Source organism: Crassostrea angulata, chromosome 5, assembly GCF_025612915.1.
Source record: "Crassostrea angulata isolate pt1a10 chromosome 5, ASM2561291v2, whole genome shotgun sequence".
NCBI lineage: Eukaryota > Metazoa > Mollusca > Bivalvia > Ostreida > Ostreidae > Magallana > Magallana angulata.
In genome coordinates, this window is record NC_069115.1 from 31,048,899 (window position 1) to 31,071,324 (window position 22,426).

At 32.4% G+C, this 22,426-nt stretch overlaps 1 protein-coding gene across 1 annotated transcript in view; it reads left to right on the forward strand.

The window, feature by feature from the left end:
- LOC128184774 (uncharacterized) overlaps positions 1 to 22,426 on the forward strand; it is a 28,357-nt gene continuing 5,931 nt past the window's right edge. The window contains exons 1-7 of the mRNA XM_052854362.1: positions 1 to 56; positions 195 to 426; positions 537 to 653; positions 2,436 to 2,547; positions 2,731 to 2,810; positions 2,905 to 2,979; positions 22,094 to 22,237. Of these exons, the coding sequence (XP_052710322.1) occupies positions 6 to 56; positions 195 to 426; positions 537 to 653; positions 2,436 to 2,547; positions 2,731 to 2,810; positions 2,905 to 2,979; positions 22,094 to 22,237 (811 nt within the window). The 5' untranslated portion in view covers positions 1 to 5. The remainder of the gene's footprint in view (positions 57 to 194; positions 427 to 536; positions 654 to 2,435; positions 2,548 to 2,730; positions 2,811 to 2,904; positions 2,980 to 22,093; positions 22,238 to 22,426) is intronic.

Consider the following 22,426-nt stretch of genomic DNA (forward strand, 5'->3'; position numbering starts at 1 on the left):
TCAAAATGGCAAATACCATCTATTATTTTCTGGTTCTTGGCTTGGTGCAAATCCAGGTAATTATTATCGGTCTTTGCATGTGTTTGTCAGTCAAACAAAATATTTGAGTTGCGATGATTTGATACTTTATTTAGATCATTTTTTTTTATTACACTGCGCATTTATATACACTTACAAATATTTTTCCATAATAGTTGATTACAAGTCAGAATAGATTTTGTCAAGAAGCCGTCAGCAGTATACAAAGGGTGGCAGCCTGTCCAACTACAAAAACAGAATGGAAAAGGGCCGCTCTTAAAAAGAACTGTAGCGAATTAGCGTTACGTCAAAATTGCGTGCCTGTCAACAAATTTAAATATCACTGTGTAATCAACGGACTCAGAAATAAACTTGTGGAAGTGTGCGCACCTGAACGAATAATTTTTGGTATATTTAATTTTTTATGAGCTAGAATTCATTTTAACATTTTTTATTCTAATCCTACATGTATTAATCAAAAGTCATTTTTGAAACTTTGACATTTGTACAATTTTCAGGACATTGTGTAGAATTCAATTATCGTGGTGGAGTTATTCAAGACCAGAAATCAGCTCTCTGCAACAGAATGTTTCCTAAGTGTGACAGATATTATTACTCGACAGATGCCTATAAATGTAAGGTTTAAAAAGTGATTTTTTTTTCGTAAATAACGTAGCTGATAAGCTCAAGTAAACATTTTCGAAAATCCAAGATATGTCATCCATCCATCTGTTTTTATGTCTCTTTCTAGCTTGTCAACAAGCTGAAATGAAGTGACAAACGTTCCTGAAATAGGAAATATTTCACAATAATTAAAATTGTTAATTTTTAAAACACATTATTTCAAAAATGTCGAAACTTGACAATTAAAAGCATGTTTAATGTGTTTCAAGCTTGTTCAAATCATGATTTTCATTGTCAAGGTGAGTCCCATAGTGAGGGGTTTTATTGTTTTAAGTGAGGAAATATCTTTTTAATACTTTTTTACAAAAACCATAAAGTATTTAAAGTTGAAACTTTTGTAGAAACATCGAGTTTTAAAGTATTACCAGAAGATGTAGATTCAAGTCTATTAAAATCATGGGTACAGGATTATGACGAGCCACAATGGTGGTCAAAATTTTGCAAAGGAAAAAATAGAAAAAATTCTTTTTAAAATCTGTTTACCATAAAAGTCGTTAACCCTGAAAGACTGTGATATGTGTGATAGGACACCTAGGTAATGTAGATTCATGTGTGTACAAATTATGATCCAACAATTAGAATTTGGCCCAAATGAGGGTGGTCTAAATGAGACATACGAATGGAGGAATTTATTCTAATTTTATCTCCTCAAGTACCCCTTGGCTAGAAAAGCTAAATCTTGTGTAAAAAAAACCTTCGCGATGTAGTTTTCAATATTTTCAAATCTCTACCTTAGGGAGCGAGGTGTATATATATATATATATATATAGAGAGAGAGAGAGAGAGAGAGAGAGAGAGAGAGAGAGAGAGAGAGAGAGAGAGAGAGAAATCTTTTGATTTTTTAATTTCAAAAATAAGTAAATCTTAAAGAATTGTCAACTATGGTGGGTTTTTTTAGATAGTAATTCGTAAGGGGATAAGTGCGTTTACATGCAATGTTTAAAGAAACGGCGGGTATTCAAGATTGGAAATCGAAATAATACATGTAGATAAATGAAGGCTTATAAAGGGAAACTCTTTATGGTGAACGTCAATTGTTCCATGTACATTTTTAAAAGAAATCATTGAAAAGACATAAATTTATGACATTGCAATGCATGCATGGAGATAAAACGTTGATACTAAGGTGCTAAGAACACCCCCTTGTATAATTTCCGGGCCTCAGAAGTGGCTTAAATGATAAATGTAATATTTGGAAAATAATCTCAAGAACTGTGATGTTACGTTACATGTATATGATTTAACTATGTAAGATCCTTATAAACAATCATTGGGCCAAACAAGTGCTAATTGTTTAACATGAATACACGTACAGTCTGTATATATTAAGAAAAAAACCTGAGATCGTTTTAAACAAGATGCAATCTACATAAATACCCAGACATGTTTGTATCAAAATCCATAAAGCAGGGCTTCAGTGTTAAAGTCATTGTTACTCAGGTGAACGATGTATCCCATACACCTTTGTAGTGTGCTTTGTTAATATCTATTACAAGAACCTTAAAGTGTGTTTTGTTAGGTTAAATCTGTATGATCATTTTAAATCTCACAAACTTATTACATGATGCGTCTGATAACAATTAATAAAAATCAGGTATATAAACTAAGTTTCTGATACCAAACAGTTATGAATCAAATCGAACGATATATCAAAAAGGTAATAAATTATTATTATATAATATCATATATTATAATAATCGTTTAAATAAATGGTACTATATTACAATTTTCAGACCCTGATTGCTATATGCTTGTTTCGAAGGACGAGGCTATATGGTTAACAACAAAAGACACATCCCCAAAACTAACAACTATGAGAACAATAACAGTTGAATCCTTGTCTTCGTAAGATATCACAAGTATTACAAAAATAATTTCAACGTTTAGTTCATGCAAACAATGATATCGTAATGATGCTTAAAACTAATATTCTCTTAAGATAATCAAAATTCATTATTGAAATCCCTTTGCATTTATTCTTGTTTTTAAAAATAAAAGGCTAGTTTTGTTGAAATTTTTGCATTTCAGATCAACAATTATTGCTATAGCAGTAACTTTGATAGTTGGTTTCATAGCCGCACTTGTTTTCTTCTTTTGGATAATCAGAAGTAAGTAAACTATCAAACATCTCAAATCAAATTTGAATAAATATAAGTCTTAGTGTTTAACATTATGGCTAATATATATAAACTACATCTTTAGAGAGACGAATGAGAAGTGGAATGAGAGTGGACGAAAGCAAAGAAGCAATGTTAAAAGATATCAACATCAAACATGGTAAGGCAAGACTAGTTTGCTGTGTATACTAAATACCACATAACTGCTTTGTTTATTCACGGCAGATGAGCAATACATACGGAGCCATTTCGATATTACAAATCATTTTTTTTTCATTTTTGTAAATATTGCTTTCATAATGTTTATCATGAAAAAAAAAACCCTCTCAAAATGATTCGGTTTACGGATTATTTAAATAAGTATATTGCATGATAGTATTACTTATTAGGCTTGTTACTGACTGTTACAGAAATCTGTGGGGTTGCGGTAAAGTCAATAAAAGGCGAGGCGAAACCTAATTGTTTTGATTTGTTATGTCGATGACCTAAAGTTTGATATGTTAACAAACGTATGTGTAAAAAATCAGTTCAAATAACGTTACATCCGCCATATTGCCGTATAATTTTGACGGTCGCCGTTCAAAGAAATGTTAACAATTTGTAAAGCAATTACATGACGCGTTTCATGCAATGACGTCGAGACATTCAAGTCCGAGGCAAAACAAACTGATTTATGATGACAGATTAAACGTACTTGATTGCACATGTATCAGTTCTTGACGTGAAAAAACAAAGACGCAAAAGTATATATTAGTCACGAAAATAGTTCAAAAATATCGCATAGGAAATATGGATCGTCATAAACTTTTGTTTTAATTATTATACATTGCTTATTTCCTGGCTAGGAGGTATTAAATGTCGTAATTGACCTATAATGGCCCTTTGAACACCGAATCCTTCTTGTAAAAAACTTGCGAGCTAACAATATCTTTTGCAATTATTGAAGCAACGCTTCAAGTTACAGTATCATTTTTACCTATTATTAAAAGAGGCGAAAAGGCCTGAACGGTCACCTGAGTACCATAGCCCATACACAAACTTGTCGAGGAGTCTCATATATGTATTTAATTAAGTTTCATTCTGGAGTAGAATAATTATAAAATTGTAATGTCGACTACCCCCCTGTCCGAAATCTTTCAAAATGGACCACAAAATCTATAATTTTAGCCTGAAACATAAAGATCATAATAGAGTGCATGGCATTAAAAAAGGTGCAAGAATCTGATAGAAAATAATTTTCCCATATGTTTTAACTTTCAAGATAGGCTTTATGTGCATACGTTTTCATAAATAAACTAAAACAAGGTGGCTAGTATGCATGGTTTTTTTTAAAACAACCTCCATTCTCCATCCTCGGGGGGCAGGCAGAAACTCTCCCTGTGGGCATTTCAACAAAACAAAAAAAGCTTCAGAAAGCTATAATGTGTTACTCACTTCTCCTGTTCCAGCTTTTGAACATTAAACCTTCACTGAAATTTCATCACCATCTTGCAGTTATACTAGGGCTGCGCAATAATACCGGTGTTCCCATGTATAGCGGTACGTGGACAAAAAATATCGTATCGCGATACATTTTTTCTATAATGGTATACCGGTTTAATTGATCGGGCTAGGAATTTCGCTTAGGGCTCGGATTTTCAAAATTCTGATTTAAAATGAAAATGGCTGATGCATTTGTACATGTAACCATTCCAAACACGAAAGAAATGTCGGATGTTTTGATATTGTGACTGCTTAAGGTAGAGATCGATAGGTTACACCCAAAAAAAAAATACCCATTGAAATTTTCTAGATTTCATTTACATTTGAGTTGAAAGATTGTTTGAAATTATTCTAGAGTATTAGACAATGTCATCAAGCTAGTTTTAGAGAATTAGGTAATTTTAATACGACCTCCTCAAGCCCTAAAAACCGAAAAAGTAAGATAAAATAAATGAATATGACTATGTAAGAATGGCCATAAAACATTTATTGGAACACACAAGATCATATGTCATATATTTTTTTAAAAGTCATTCAACACAAGTTAAAATTTGATATCATTTTGGGGAGTTGATTTTAATCAACTCTCCTATGCAGTCACTCTGGCAAACCGAAAGTGAAACAGTGTTTGGACCTAAGCACAAATCATCACCGCTGACAAGTCTTAGTTCTTTAATATAATAGAAAAATTCGACGTAATTTTTGCTGAAGCATTGTTTTTCAAGGAAACTTATCTATAAACACTTTGAAAATAGTAAGATGTTATATGATACGAACAATTTAGATATTTGTGTAGTCTCGTGTATTCCTACGCAAGAGTTTAATATAGTCTCGTTCAACCAGACGCTCGGCTGTCTCCGTAAATCTCCGACAAACAGAGAGGCTCTCTTGCTTGTCGGAGTTTAACGGAGACAACCGAGCGTCTGGTTGAACGAGACTGGAGTTCAATATCAATAGTGCTTGGATCCTTACAATTTTTAGAATTGTTTCGATTACTAATACAAAGTTTGAAATCTTCTTTGAATATTACACAACATGATTCATATGGGGTTTCTCTAAATTCTTGTCTGAAAAGTCTAATTAAAATTCATATTATAAAAAAGTGTGTAATTTAAATACAGACTAGAAACTAATTGTCACGCAAGATAAGTTGATTCTAAAATATATGATAATCGATAAAATCAAAATCCCGTCAGTACTTTAGTACTTTGATTATATTTGGCAAGATACAAAACACCTTACCAAAGCCATACGGTAAAATTTGCATGAAAATTCAGATCTGCAATAGACATAAAGTCATGCTTTTCATTGGACTGAGAAAAAATTATCCATCAAATTTCTCATTTCACTCCAAAATATAGTTAGTCAATAGATATCGTAAATATCATAAAAAAATAATACCCTCAAATGGAGTTTAATCTAATGCTGCCATTTATCAACTTTTATGAAACCTTACCCTGTTCAACATTAGATGCATTATTTTAGAATTAGTTATCAATCATAAATACAAAGAATTGATTGGAAAATTTGCTACAAATTAGTAAATTCTGTGTAATAAGTCATTTAAAATACAATATTTGCTGTTAGTAAAACAAATAATTCTCATCCACCCCAAAAATTGCATTATTGACCTTTTTGCACTTAAAAACTTCGAGATAATTTCTTTCCATATATTCAGATAACTACACTGTTTGTCACCTAAAAAATGACGGAAATGTCAAAATAGATTAAAATTGATTAATCTTTTAAAATAATACTTTAACGTGTAATTTAAAATAATCTAATAATTTATAAACATGTTGTAATATAAAATGGAATCATCAAAATAATTAATGTCAACAAAAGATCATCAACAATTTTCAAAACAAGTACTTCATGATTCATCAAACATTGAAAACATTTTGTTTTCTATATTAGAATTAAAGACTGAGTGTGTATAGATGATACACATATTCTATAACCTTATAACAATTAAAGAATCATATTCCTCTGAATGTGTGTCAAAAAGAAAGTTTAGAAACAACGTACGGTTTTCCCTTTAAAACCACGCTCCTGAAGAATGCTTTTACATCAGTAGTTCGATCTCTCTTGAATTAAAGATGTAAATGGTTTAACCCAAGTCCAGAGTTTACAAGCCGTCTTGTTACAGCCTTTGACATTTGCTTTTCCAAAACTAATGATGCATAGTTGGTTTCCAATTTTGTGAAATAAAAACAAACTGTGTAATTTTTCTTCAAACAACTGGTATAAACTCTTCACGTCTTGTAAGGCATTATGTGCATCATATCATAGTCCTTTCCGAGAAATGCTTTAACCACAGTGGACTGTTTGTTGTTTGGAATTTCACTTTTGGAGAATACTTTTCTCGCTAGTTTTAAAGTGTGTATGCACTTACTTATTAACTGTAGAAATGCAGCCAAAAGTCAAAACTCTTCCAGTAATCTGGACAAAATTGGAACATCATACGATCTAATATTGTGTTTTATGAGGACAGGGCAATTATTTGATGTAAGGAAATCTAAAAAACTAAGCAAGGCTTGATGGATGTGAACACTGTTTATTTCTTTTCCATATCGATACATTTGATTCTTTTGGAAACAGTAGGACAACCCTGTGATATCAGTTGCTTTTTGGCTTATTGGCTGACGCGGATCAATTTAAACATTAAAGGAATCCTTGCCATCATTTGCAGAGAGCTGTGTAATATCAGAGGACTGTCACAACCCTGTTGCTTTAATGTCGAATGCAATGAATGTTATCTTCTTGGAGAGAGTTGCAATGGATGGAATGGATTCAATGTCAGGAGACGTTGTAGCACTTGCATTGGTCTGATATGTCTGTCCCTCCTTTACAGTCTTTGCAGTCTCCTGTTGAAAATTCTTTTCCCGAAAAGTAGTAAATACATTCTGTTAGAACATAACTATACTTAAAAAAGAATTCTTATAAACCTCTATATACTAAAAATAGATTTTCAAGACAGAATTCTACTTTTGGCACGTGCGACACGGTAAATATCACATTAGGATATCAATGCCCAATCGCAACTGACCTGATGAGAGAGTATCAACCTTGAACTTTCTCCATGGTCCATATTCCCTCATCAGGTTTATAAACCATGTATTGACCTTATCAAAAGGCTATAATATACAGCGTAACACAAAACTATATTGTTTATCATATGATAAAATACAATATTATATTGTATAATATGTTATATGATACATTTGGTATTTTATGATACCGGTATTGCACATAGCATACAGAAGTACAGTAAAACACTTGACATGATACAATATCATATGATATTGTTTCATACCATACAGCACACTATTTTATAATTTATATCATTTACTACGTTATTGATTTGATATGACAATGGTTATCTCATCAAAATGATGCCTCATCTTCAGCTCTGTAATCTTTGATTACCTACCGGTATGTTTTAATTATAATTTATATCCAGGTGTTCAGATTTTCATGTACATGTATATACCTTTACAGCAAGCGTCTGCATTTTTGAGATATTCTTGAGTTCTTTCTTTTAAGCCACAGCTTTCTTTTGTAAATTACAATTCCCTTTATCTTTGTCACTTCTCCTGCTGATAGCATTGCATCTTCATTGATCTGTAAATTGTACATATACAATATGAGGTGTAATTCTATGGTTATACAAATGAAATTACTTACTGACTGAGAGAAAGAAAGAGATGTCTATACATAATAGAATCAAGCAGCCATGAGGATATGAACAAGCACAAATTTAGCTACAAAGCAAAATGCCTAGGACTGCTTATCAGCACATGTATGTACGCATTTCAAACAACTACCTTAAAGAAAATTAATGATATAGATACCTTACTGACATATGTTAATCCAAAATTCTTTTGTAAAACTGCACTGATACTCGATTGGCCAAAGAGCATATGTTTCCATAAGACATGTACAAAAAATATAAATTAAGAAATAAACTGCAATATAAAAAGTTTACTGCGATATGAACTTGGTTGGTCACGTGATCAAATACTGTGAAGCCCCAAAGGGCTTCTCAGAAGATTTGATCAGGTATCAATTTCATATCCTGATAACTTTTTAACATTGCTGTTTATAACTTATATATACATTTGAGAATGGCAAATTTCTGGCCAGTACATTGTGACGTCATTTTATCAACACATAAAATTATATACGAAAAATACGTCACATTGTACTGGCAAGAAATGGTACTCGGCGAGAACTGGTCGCACGCCAGTAATGCAACAGTGTGTTTACGTTTACAATATTGCAACCCTCAAGCGATAAGCGTTCGCATGCATGTGCGGTTATCATTGTGATGTCACGGAAACGTTCACACAGAATTGAACATTTACGCTATTTTAAAGGTTCATATAAGGAAGCATATTTGCAAATGTAAATATGATAAATTTTGACATACAGTATGTTTATTTCAATACAGTTTGAAATTCTTAAAACAGAGTAAAATCACTATGACTATGCTTCTGAAATGACATTAAGATTTTCCTAGATTGTGACAGACATATTCTTAGGTGCTTTACTCGCAACAAGTTTTCATTTGCTTAAGTTAGGCATGCATATCAACTGTGATACCCTTTTCTGCAACCTGTTAGTTGTCTCATCTCTTTAAGCTTCGTTGTGAAGTGGTTTGCCTTGAGGTAGGTGCTTGTACCTTAAATAAGAAAGATATACATCTTTGATTAAATATTCATTGGTATGACATACCACTGTCTGTATGTGTTTCTTTAGAATAATTTTAAGATATCTTTACAGAAACAGTTATCAACCTTTAACTTAATTTTTTTTTCTTAATTAAGTGTCTTAATATTTAGATTTCTGCATTTAAATAAATATACGTCTTAGTAATATTTCATATATGAAGCATAAATTTCTTAAATTTTTGTTCATAAAATATAAATAATCTGACCTGTAAGTTGATGGTGATTTGTGATATGTACACCATTTTGCTGAATGGCAGTGACTATGGTCTCCATACAGATGGGGCACAATAACTTCCAACTTATTGGCAAGTTCCTCTGCTGTAGCAAACTTGCTGGAAATTGGGTACATATAGCAACGAGTCAAATATGGAATAACTCGGTCCTACTGTCTTCAGTTCTTTATGAGTCTGATAAAGTTTGTAAATTTCCTCTGAGAGGTTTTTCTTAAAGTGATTCTTGTCATTTCTCTTCTTTAAATCCTTAAATTCTGGTTTTAATCTAGCCATTGTTGTCGAGTCACTGTCTCCATGAAGTGCGTTTACCTCATATCCATGGGTCCGAAGATTTCTCAACATGGCTGAGGCCATGTCTGGTTCCATGGCCTTGTTGGATCCTAATAAATTTAACAGTTGAATGTTTCAAATTTTATTTCAATAGTTAACATGTTATATAATTTTAAGAATTTTAAACAATCCATTTAAATATTGATATACAGATTATTACACATTGCAAAATTAATGTCACCGGCATTTACAAAAATACTGTTGATCGGCTAAATGTTTAATTTCCAAAATTCTTCTTTCATCATATCATTAGACATCTTCTGAATCGTGGTTCTCGACATCCAAATGCAAAGCAACGCCAGGCACATCGACTGGCGACGGGGCCGGTGGACAGGCGGTATTTTTGTCATAGAAATAGTCATGGTCGTTTTATATTTCATATAGTAACTGTAAATTCATTAATTGTTGCACATATTTTATTTTCTAATTCCATCAGATCAGTGGACTGCCTCAATGCATTGTACCAAATATACTTACTTGTGACTACTGACTACTTGTGTCTAGTTTTGCTAGATGATAAATCATCTAATTTTTCAAGGTTTTTTTTTTATTTAAACAGTTTATAAATGAACAACAAAAATGTTTTATTCTTTTATCGTGCAAATGAATTATGTATATTAATCTATCAATTACAATCTATTAACATTTTTAATAAAAATCATATTTTGATAAAAAAAAATATTGCAATACATAATTTCCCCCAAAAACTCAGCCCTATTTATACCAAAATCATTTTACATGTACTGATAATCAGTGAATTCGGTAAGCTAATTATTACTGTACTATTAACAAGTCTATTTGTTTATATAAAACGTTCAAAACCTGTTTTGTATCAAATGATAAAAATACTTGCAAAACTCTTTTGATCATACAACTTCTTAATTACATTATATTCAACATATCAAATGATTACTTACTAAATATTAACAAGCAAAGGAATTTAACTCCATTATGAAGAAGCAAGTGAAGATTACTCCTTTAACTGTTAACCCCCCCCCCCCCCCCCCCGAACTCATTCCAAATTCTTCCACAATAACTCAACTTTGATACACAGCTTCATTCTTCTTCTTTTCTAATTTAAATTCCTGAGAAGAATAAAAAAATAAGACACATATATAACCTCCCCTCCCAGCCAAAATCCTTGCTTAATATGTACAGTACCGATCAGACCCAACCTAACACCAGAGTAAACCCCAACTAAACCCCGGGTTTACTTTCTGGGTTTACTTTTTAAAAATTTGGGTCCACTCGGGGTTTACTTTGAGTTTACTCGAGAATTGCTTTTGGATTCAAATATACGCACTGAAGTGTGAAGCAGACCTGTATTTTATCTTATCATCCTACTGCCTGTAATTCCTGCCCCTTGTATATTCCGAATACACATGTAGTGTCTGCTTTCAGGGTATTCTTCTGATCGGGGTTTACTCTCTGTGTCCACTCTGGGTCCACTCTAGTAAACCCAGGGTTTAGTTGGGGTTTCCTTTCTGTTAGGTTGGGTCTGATCGGTACTGTAGGTGACATTCAATATTATTAAAGATAAAAGCTTATTTTTTTTTTCTTATGATGCAGTCAGATATTATTCTGTGCCAGTAGACGTTTTTAAACATATACATTAACACTAAATGACCATTTTGGCCACAACCTGCATTAAGAACCCCTACCTTATATACTATATGAGTGTTTTGGCCCAACCCTAGATTCAAATCCCTACATTGAGAGACTATCATTTAGAAAACCTCTCTCTCTCTCTATTAGTGTGTAGGTATAGTTGAATTTATTAGGGTCTTTCGTTTCCAACGGAAGACCCTTTTGTTTTTCTTCGGTTTCTTTTTATTATTATTATACTTTTTCTTCTTTTTTTTCGGACTCCTTTTTTGCTCAATAACTCATAAGATTTATCACCGATTTCAATGAAACTTTCAGATATGTTAGCACGTTACCGTTCCTCAAAGTTTTAAAGACAACGTCACTTCTGCTTTGACGTAACGTCATTTTTAAAATTTTAAAAAAGTCATTTTGTCCAGGGCATCTCTCAAATATGCTTGAAATTTTTATGGGTTTTACATTTTTTTATTTTACCTTTGTAATAAGACCGGAAATGAAAATCCCATACTTCCGGTCCGAACCGGTAGTGAATCAAAATGTTCGATAAATCAAATTTTTGGAGCAATTAAAAAACGTATTTGTATTTTGTACAGCTTATTAAGCTGAACCTATCACTGAAAACCGTTTAAAATCGGACGATGCATTTCAGAGATATTGCGGTTTAAAAATTGATTTTACCGGACATTTTGAGTCCACGTTCTAGGGTTAAAAAAATGGTGTAAAGTTAATAGTGAAATTAACTCGTTCCAAAAATAATTCGATTTTTATTAAGTCTTACTTTGACACATTCGGATTTTCTTTTTGTTAAGTCGTTTTGAAATTGTTAAGGTTTTTGTGAATTCGTACTCAGAATTATTCGGAATTTGTTAAGTCGTACCAAGAATTATTTGAATTTTTTTTTAACTTTTTGTGTGACTTATCCTTCTTATTGATTTAAGAACACTGCTTTAAACATTTAAACAGACTCATCTAGCTTTACTCTCGACATTAACGGAAGACCCACTCGTTGCTTTGCAACGAGCTTTGCTCTTGTTATTGTTATTAGGGTCTTCCGTTTCCAACGGAAGACCTTGTACTGATTCTGTTGGAAATTCTTCATTATTATTTTTCTTCTTCTTTTTCTTCTAGACGCTTCTTTAAACTGTCATAAAACTGTTTTTGTGTTCGGATATTGCATTATATGAGGGAAAAAGTAATACGTGTTGACCAGTACTCGCGGCAATTTGGCCAAGTTAACGAAACTCTCCCTCGCCCGCGGCCGAGAAAATCGGTCACCATGGTCGCGGCTGGGCTACCTAGCGGTCAGCGGATATCTAATTCACGAGAGTTGCGTCTCTCATATACGAGTTTATTTAGCCGCCAACTGAAGAATTGTTTTAGTTTTGATTACATATAAAAGTTTATCGACTAAACGATTCGGTGTCAATTAAGAAATTGTTCAGTTAATTAATAAATAAATTAATAAAAGCAATGTCATTCTCAATCTAAAGCAATATTAGACATAGATCAATTGTGGGTTTTAAGTTTAAAATAAAGAACTTTTATTTGATAGAATATGGTCATTATACTGCAAACTTTTCAAATCGTCCTGGGTTCTGAGCTGTGCGTGTCTGTGCGTTGAACCTTTACGTAATCTATCCTTCGTCCACGGCCGAGGAGATGAGCCACGGCTGCACTACCTAGCAGTAAGCGGTTATCTAATACACAAGATTCGCACACCGCGACGCACACTTAGATGAAGAAGAATGTGTTTGAGTTTATATAGCCGTAAATACAAGAACTGTTTTAATGTTATGTTATAAAAGTTTGTCCATCTTGTATTTATTTAATTAAACATTTGAGTGAAAATGAAAATTAATGAACGATATTACTCCAAATCGGAAACATTGTCAGACATAAATTAATGGCTGGTTTGTATATCTAAAAAAAATTAGCCCCCCCCCCCCCATATTAAATGATGATCATCCCTCGCACATGGCCGAGGAGATATAGCGCGAGTGGACAAGTGATCCGCAGTCGGCTCGTGTTCTTCTACATGTACCTTATTACGCGTTCATGTTTCATATTTTGCACGGACAGAACTATACTTATTATGTTTTCAACTATTATATAGGATTAAGATGAAAAGATAAATTTATTTTGCTTGTACAGCTGATTGAGCATTGATTTAATTATACTATAGCGTACAAGGTAGTTTAGAAATCAACTCAAATTATAATCAAAGTTCCATGTTACATGTTTGCGGTAGGTGCTAGCACGATAAAAGAATGTCCTGAATTGTCCTGAATTGAGGCATTTGATGATTATTTGAAAGAATATTAACATGAGTTTTAAACAACTGAAGATTAGATTCTATCGGTCCCATATCAATCACTCTGTAGTTTTCCTAATACATGGTTGTTCGTTTGAGTGTGGAAGCGAATTCATTGCTGCGTCCCCACCCCCTCCTCCCGCCCCGCTGACAAGTGCTCGCGCTGGATTTTTTTTAAATTGGCGAAAAGATATCCAGATCTGTCGAAAATCATTTTTGGTGACTTCTTCTTATGTGTAACATTTTCTATTCAACGTGTTTCACTTTCCTACCCGATTGTTTATTCGGTCAGTCTGTGTTAATTCAATCGCCACGTGCGACCGAAAATCTTGTGTCGCTTTAGCACACACAACTCAGAACATATGTAATTGAGTAACAGTTGGAAGGTCCTTTTATTTACAATAAAACTATTATTCGAAGTCAATCATCTTTACATTAAAGATGTGGAATCGTTACCTGAGAGTGTGGCTAATAAATTAACCCGTTAAACACACTAAACTTCTATAGTTATGAACAGAATAATTCATAATATATTATAATTGAAAGTTGGAAGTCAAAGGAAATTTTGTTCTTTAGGAATACGACTACATTATGCAATGCAGTCGATCGCCATAGAAATCATCAAAGTACTGCAAGTGTCGACAGATTTCTTATTTCTTTGAAAGACCATAATTGTTCACTTGACTTGCAGACTATAATATAGCGACATATCTGCCTCCAAAAAATATATGCGCTTCTCAAAGTTACACTTAAGTGCGTTATTGAGGATTTTATTTATTGCTAATTGTATGAAAATTGATAAAAAGAATTAATTGAAGTTGTGTATTATGAGGTTGTAATGCAACTTAATTTACTTACAAGGCTAGCTACAGCCAGTGGAATAATAATTTTAGGTGAACAATGAATACCCAATATATTACAATACAAGATAAATAGTTTCCAGAACTATAATACTATGTATGTGTATATGAAGGTTGCACCCTCATTTGTATGGATGTAGGTGAGGAGGTAAAGGTATATCGATATACATACAATGTATGATTGCACATACGGATTCCGGACCGTGGCTACAAGACGATACACATAATAGTTTTTTAATACATCAATGCGCAGTTTGATCTAGAAACTGACCAGTTTCATAACTTCTTCGAATTTCTCTAACACGGACTGTCTAATTCCTTCCCAGAATTCCAATTTACGCAAGCGCAATTGAAGTTTTCTTTTCAATTTTATAAATCAACCCACTGACATAAAAATAAGGATTTTGCATATTATTACATCGTCGAGAGAGGTGCTATTCATTCTGTAAATAAGGTTATTTAATTACATTACGTTACATAGCGTTGTCTTTATGAAACAGAACCATCTGGTGTAAAATTTAGATGCTCGCTTTTGCATAAATTCTCCCGCTGATCTTTTTTTTTTTTAGCTGATTATATATTATTTTGAATGTCCAAGTCTACTCGTATCATTAAATGATATCAGACGACACACATTTCCCTATAGAAAAGTTCAGAGATGCCATCAATTTTGACTCATTACTAAAGTTTGTCCGCACGTAACAATTCTAAACTTGCATAAAGTCTTCAAAAATTTAGAAAGATTTGAATAAAGGCGTTATCTTAGAGAAAAGGTTACGTGTTTTTTAGGCGTGTTCGGTTTTAAAAGAAAAATAAAATTCCTGACATGAGTCATGAGTATATACTGTTTATAACAATGCTTGCTACCCTTTGAAAATTTAACTCGCCATTTAACATGATGTCTCATTTTTTAAAGAATTTTTGAAATGATTACACAAACTGTGTTCGACAAATAGTTTTCATACAGCATTTTCTTCCTTTCTTTTCAAAACATGTTTTATATACAGGCTTTCAATCACAACATGTTTTTATAACAAAAGCAGAACTGAAAGTTTAGTCATTATAGTCGTTTGACACCATATCACATATATTTTCAACCCGCAGCAACAACGGAAGACCTACTCGTGGCTTTGCCACGAGCTCTGCTCTAGTTATTATTATTATTTTTGTTCGTTTGTTTTTTACATATACCTTTGTATGCCTTAACGGGCCAAGAATTTGGAAATCAAATTATCTTATATTATCTTGAGAGACATGGAATTTAATGAAATTTTGATAGATGGCTTTATTTTTTTCAGTTTGTTTTTATTCAGTATCAGAAATTAAGACAATTTTTTTCAACATTAAATCCATCAATACTATATAGCTATTTTGACCCCGCCCTTGAGTCAGAAACGTCTTCCACGGGGGACTTGAAATTTTTAATTTTGGTAAAGGGCTTCTTGGTCTTCAAAATTATGAATTAAGTTTTCTTTAAAGGTCTGTGGGAGTAGAGAAAATAATTTTTAAACATAATATGCACTAACACTATATATCCATTTTGGCCCCGCCCTAGAGTCAAAATCCCTATTCCAGGAGACATGAAATTTATAATTTAAGTAGAGGATTTCCTGGTTTACATAATTATGAAGTTAGTTTTTTTAGATATGTGTGAGAGTAGAGAAGATTTTTAAACTTTAACACAATATGGCCATATTGCCCCCCCCCCCCCTCCCCCCCAGCCCGACCCCCATACCCAGGGGCCATGAATATCACAATTTAGGCAGAGATGAGTTCGTGGAAATCATAACCACGCATTCAGTTTTCCCCACATGTGTGGGAGCAAAGAGCAAGAATTTCTACAATTTAATACATTTTCATTATATGGCTATTTTGGCCCCGCCCTAGAGCCTGAATCCATCGGCCATGAATTTCACGATTTTGGTAGAGGGCTTTATGGACATTATAACCATGCATTCAGTAATGTCCCCACATGTGTTGGAGTAAAGAAGATTTTTGATAATTTGGCTTTTTTGCATATTTTACCCCGCCTGCGGCGCCCCGGGGTGGAAGACCCATGAATTTAATTATTTTGATTCCTCTTACCATAGAGATGCAAAAATGGTTACAATTAGTCTTGTAGTTTTTAAGAAGATGTTGAAAATGTAAAATTGATAACGTACAATATACAACGCACGACACACACCGCACGACGACGGACGAAGACCAATTGCAATAGCTCGACGGAGTGACTTAGGTGACCTAGAGTATATATCAGGGGCTTGTTGGAGTTGCACAATAGTTGCATCATGATAAAGATGCTTTAAGCGCAGCCCCCATTTCTCGAATGCCCACGAACTGTATTATGTCCAAAATTAAGTTGGGGATGTTATTTTCAACGGCATACACTCCAAAAAGTCGCACGTAAGAATGTCCTTCTACCACTGCTAAACGTGTTGGCTCTGCCACCATACTTATCTCAGATTATTTCACGATAAATTTAAAGCAAAGTACTTTCCAATGTTACAAACAACGAGAAGACCACAATTACGTACACAAATAAATAGGCCAGTAAAATGTCTTTCATAAAAAACAAATAATATTCAAACAAAATCTCCAATACGTAAAAACGTGTTCCTAGATCGGTGTAAGAGATCAAAATAAAACCATTCGATTCATTATCAGATTTCCATCGGTCAAGGCTACTATCAATGAGGCTAAGATTTCTTGGGACTCAACATAGGGTATCTCACCAGTGTTCAAAAGCAATAAAATTAACTAATACGACAAAAAACAAACACACAAACAACAGGTTCGTAACTATGCGTACGCAAGTGCTTCTACATCATTTTCACCAAAAAAAAAAAAAAAAAAAAAAAAAAAAAAAAAAAAAAAAAAAAATATATATATATATATATATATATATATATATATATATATATATATATATATATAAAAAGCACTGAATAGAATCAACAACACTAGGCATCTTTAAAGTGTCGGATCTAATATATAGATACTAAGCCAGTAAACTGAATATAAAAAGCACTAAAAATGGCTAACGACACGAACAATAGAAATTGTCAAATTTTCGGGACAACCAGTCCCTTTTTCAGGACCAAAAAATAAATTACATGATCTAAATCTAAAGAGCGATCGGCGACAGTAGCAACACCTTCTTTAAGAATGTGAACAAATGTTTATAATGTAGCTGTTCTTTTTTATAGTTTCTTAAGTAGTTTAGTAGTCGCTTTAGATTTTGTTTTCTTTGTTTTGTACTCATGTAATTTATTTTTTGGTCCTGAAAAAGGGACTGGTTGTCCCGAAAATTTGACAATTTCTATTGTTCGTGTCGTTAGCTATTGTTAGTGCTTTATATATATATATATATATATATATATATATATATATATATATATATATATATATATATTATATTCATATATATATATATATATATATATATATATATATATATATATATATATATATATATATATTATTATTCATATATATATATATATATATATATATATATATATATATATATATATATATATATATATATATATATATATATATATATATATATTATATTCATAAACATTGAAAATAGCTAGATACGATCTCGCTACGAGTAACGAGTAGGTCTTCTGTTCAATTTTTAAACGATACGATTAAAATAACAATGATTCTTTGACAGCTTGCCCTGGAATATTTAAACACTTAATTTTTAACACGTATATTACTAATTTAATGTAAACAGAAGTCCTTTCAGCCACTCCATTTCAAATAATGTATACGATTGTCTATATCCTTTAAAATGCTTAACAAAGAGTTTTGGTTTTTCACATACAGCACATAGAAGATTTTAGATTTTAGTACCCTAAAATCCCCTATTACGTCATCAATGGGTGTTGAAATGAGTTTTACAAACTGATAATGTTACGATCAAAAACTTTGTTGCTATAATGCATTACAAAATCTTGGTCGTTTTTAAGTTATCTGTAATAGAGTTTACGGGTATTTTGGCCCTTAATTTAAGGGGCCAGCCCTTTTTTCTTGAGTTCATTTGAAAGGTCTCACGAATACTAACATTTTTTGTTGTTAAACTTATCTAGAATTGTTGTTCATTTTTCAGATACAAATGATTGAATATTTTAGGGGCTGGCCCTCAAGATCCTTAATGGGGACAGACATTGGTGTTTTGATTAGTGGAATTGATTAGAATCAGCAATACAGACATTTTCTCTTCTACAATGCTTAACAAAATATGCATCCTTCTCTAGATATATTGCGTCAAATTTAAGTACTTTGGCCCCTAACAATCGCTGATTACGTAATAAATGGGCGTGGCAATGATTTTTTCTAACAGATATTGGTAATATCTACAACTTTGCTTCTATAATGCATTACAATATCTTTATTGTTTTTAAGTTATTTGTAATAGAGTTTACGAGAGTCTTGGCCCCTAAATAAAGGGGCCAGCCCCTTTTTCTTGAGTTCATTCGAAAGGTCTTACGAATACTAACATTTGTTGTTCTTACACTTATCTAGAATTCTAGATCATTTTTGAAATAAAAATGATTGAATATTTTAGGGGCCAGCCCTCTAGATCCCTAATGGGGACAGACATTGGTGTTTTGATTAATGGAATTGATTAAAATCATCAATGCAAACATTTTGTTCTCTACAATGCTTGACGAAATATTTTTCCTTATCTAGATATATTGCGTCAAATTTTTAGTACTTTTGCCCCTAAAAATCCCTACTGACGTCATAAAGGGCGTGGCAATGATTTTTTTCTGATAGATATTGTTACGATCAACAACATTGCTTCTTTAATGCATTAGTAAATCTGTATCGTTTTTAAGTTATCTGTAATATAGTTTACGAGTGTAATGGCCCCTAATTTAAGGGTCCAGTCCCTTTTTCTTGATTTTGTTGAATAGAACTTTTGATTCTCTACCATTTTTGTTATATATGTCTTATCAAAATATCAACTGATAAAAAGATACAGATCAAAACGTATGAAAATTTTGGATAAAAATTCGTACCCAATTTTCGTGCCTAGGCGAGCTCCAAGAAATGGCGCCACTGGCATTACACAAAATAATAGTGCACAACTTCAGACTATAGACTACCTATCCTGAAAATTTCATAGTCATATCTCTGATAGTTTCTGAGATCAACTCAGCACAAAATAGGTCGTAAAAAACTACAAAATGGCCGATAAATCGGTACCGGAAGTGACGACAGCAAAAATTTCAAAAACATATAAAGTTCCGATCATGACTCATCATCTGTGAACAAATTGGTGAAATCGGCCAAATAGTTTTTGAGAAATCGCGTGCACAAAATTTGGAAAAAAAAATAATAATAACTAGATACGACCTCGTTACGAGTAACGAGTAGGTCTTCCGTCCGATTTTTGTTTTTTTTTTAGATAAAATGATACCATGAGATATCGATACAATTTCAAAATTACCCCCCCCCCCCAAAAAAAAAAAATTGAAGATAAAGAATAAAAACCCTAATTACGTCAGACATGGGCCTGACGATGACTCTTTCAAACCGATAATGTAGAGATCAACAACTTTGATTTTTATAATGCATAACAAAATATTTATCGTTTTCAAGTTATTCGTAATAGAATTTACGAGTCTCTTGGTCCCTAATTAAAGGGGCCAGCCCCTTTTTCTTGATTTTATTGGATAGAACTTTTGATTCTCTACTACTTTTGTTCTATATGTCTTGTCAAAATATCAACTGATAAAAAGATACAGATCAAAACATATGGAAATTTTGATTCGAAATCTGTACCCCATTGTTGTGCCTAAGCGAGCTCCAAGGAATAGCGCCACTGGTGCAAAACAACTAAATAGTGCACAACTTCAAACCATGCTCTACCTATCCTGAAAATTTTAAAGTCATATCTCTTATAGTTTCTGAGATCAACTCTGCACAAAATTGGTCGTAAAAAATTACAAAATCGACCGTAAATCCGGACCGGAATTGACGACGACAAAAAATTCAAAAACATATAAAATTCAGATAATTTCTCATCATCTGTGAAAAAATTGTTCAGATCGGTTGAGTAGTTTTCGAGAAATCGCGTGCACAAAATTTGGAAAAAAAATAATAATAAACAGTACGAAAACAATAAGGTCTTCCGTTGGAAACGGAAGACCTTAATAATAGAAAATATCAGAAGAGCAATATATTATTTATTTTTTTTATTGAACTGAAAGAAAGGCAATTAGTCGTCTCTGCTATTTCTCAGGAAATTCCGAGATAAGAGCAGCTTAGTCTAATTTGTATTCCTAATAATATTATTAATAATGCTGATTAATGAAAACTTTTTTTAGGAATACTAAAGACGACTAATTGCCTTTCTTTCAGTTCAATAAATAAAAAAAATAATAAATTGCTCTTCTGATATTTTCTATTATTATTGCAATGTTTATGAATAGATTATCGAGATCGAAATGATGGAATCTTAAATATGTAATTATCTTTGTATTATAAGGGTATTTTTGTAGACAAAAATGTGATAGACCAATAAGGAGAGAAAGCAGAAGACTTATTAGATATAAATAAATCTCATGATAAATCAGTCAATAATTTTTCTTTTTTATCGTTTGTTGTATGATAATGATTAAGTAAGAAGTTTACACATTAAAAACTGGGGTGATTTTAATGAAACTCCTTTTTCTGGACACTCAAAATTAAGTATCTGAACTACTGAAAACTCGCCAACTTCCAGGGGTTTTCTTCTTGGGCCCCCACCAGGGCTTCGCTCTGTACCCATTGGGGACTCAAGGTGGCCCCCAAACCCTCTGCCTTAATTTGCTTCCACAATAAGCAAGCCTTAGCTACGCCCCTAAATAGTAATGCCGTAAATGCTATTATCTACATCATGTTATAAAAGTACACGATTGTTTGTTACTGTTGTTTAACATTTAAAACATTCACAATGTGTACACTTGATAACAAGAGTTCCACAGAGCAAAACACCTTAATTGCTTAATTGAAAATGAACATGTAATTAATAGGACTATGTGCGGTATTATGCATTTTTTGCCCCCAAAATCAAAGTTTTGAAAAAGTTTTTAAAATAAGGTGAAAGACAGTTTAAATAATATTAAAAATAAGGGTGTAAAAGGTTATCTCCACAGTGACGTCAAAATGTAAAAATGATTATGATAAATTGATGTTTTGTTGCAAAATATGGGTGTTTTCCCATGATTTTCGACTGGGAAACATCGAGCGCAGGCTTGCTCAAGTACCATTGTTTAGTATAATGTGTATAACTATCTGAAGTAAAACATATATAAAAAAGGAAAAATGAGAATATTTTCATTTGTTTGCAAATTTGCGGGAATTAGATCATTAAGGTGACGTCATAGATACACAGCGAATGAACAATGATGACTAAAATCAAGATTTAAGTGATAGGCATCCTCTGTCAGTGTTTTATGAAGAGTTGATTTTTAAACGATAATATTTAAAAATCGGTTGAAATCGGGGGCAGATATTTGACTATACCGCACATAGTCCTCTATCATAATATACTGCCAAACATTGCAAAGGATAAGAGATGAATAATTTTTAAAAAATTTTTTATTAATTATCCGTTTTAATTCTCTTTGTCTACTTGTGCTTGCAAATTTTCTTTTTGAGGCGATTTTATGTTTTAAGTAATTTGATTTACTTTAATTTATAATTTGCTTTTTGACAGATAATGCAGATGACGAAGAAATGGTTGACAAGGAAGATGACGAAAAAATGGTTGACAAGGAAGATGACGAAAAAATGGTTGACAAGGAAGATGACGAAGAAATGGTTGAAAAGGAAGATGAACTCAAAATACTGATGGATTCTAGTAAGACTTTTTAAAACACTAAAATAACTAGAGAGAGAGAGAGAGAGATAGTTCTACATTTTGAGAATGAAGTTATAGAAAATTGAATATATCAATCAAATGATATATACAAGTACATATTTACTACTGTTGCCCAGCATCTAAGACATTGGAATTTTATAAAAATAAGAAATATATAGGTCATCAGAT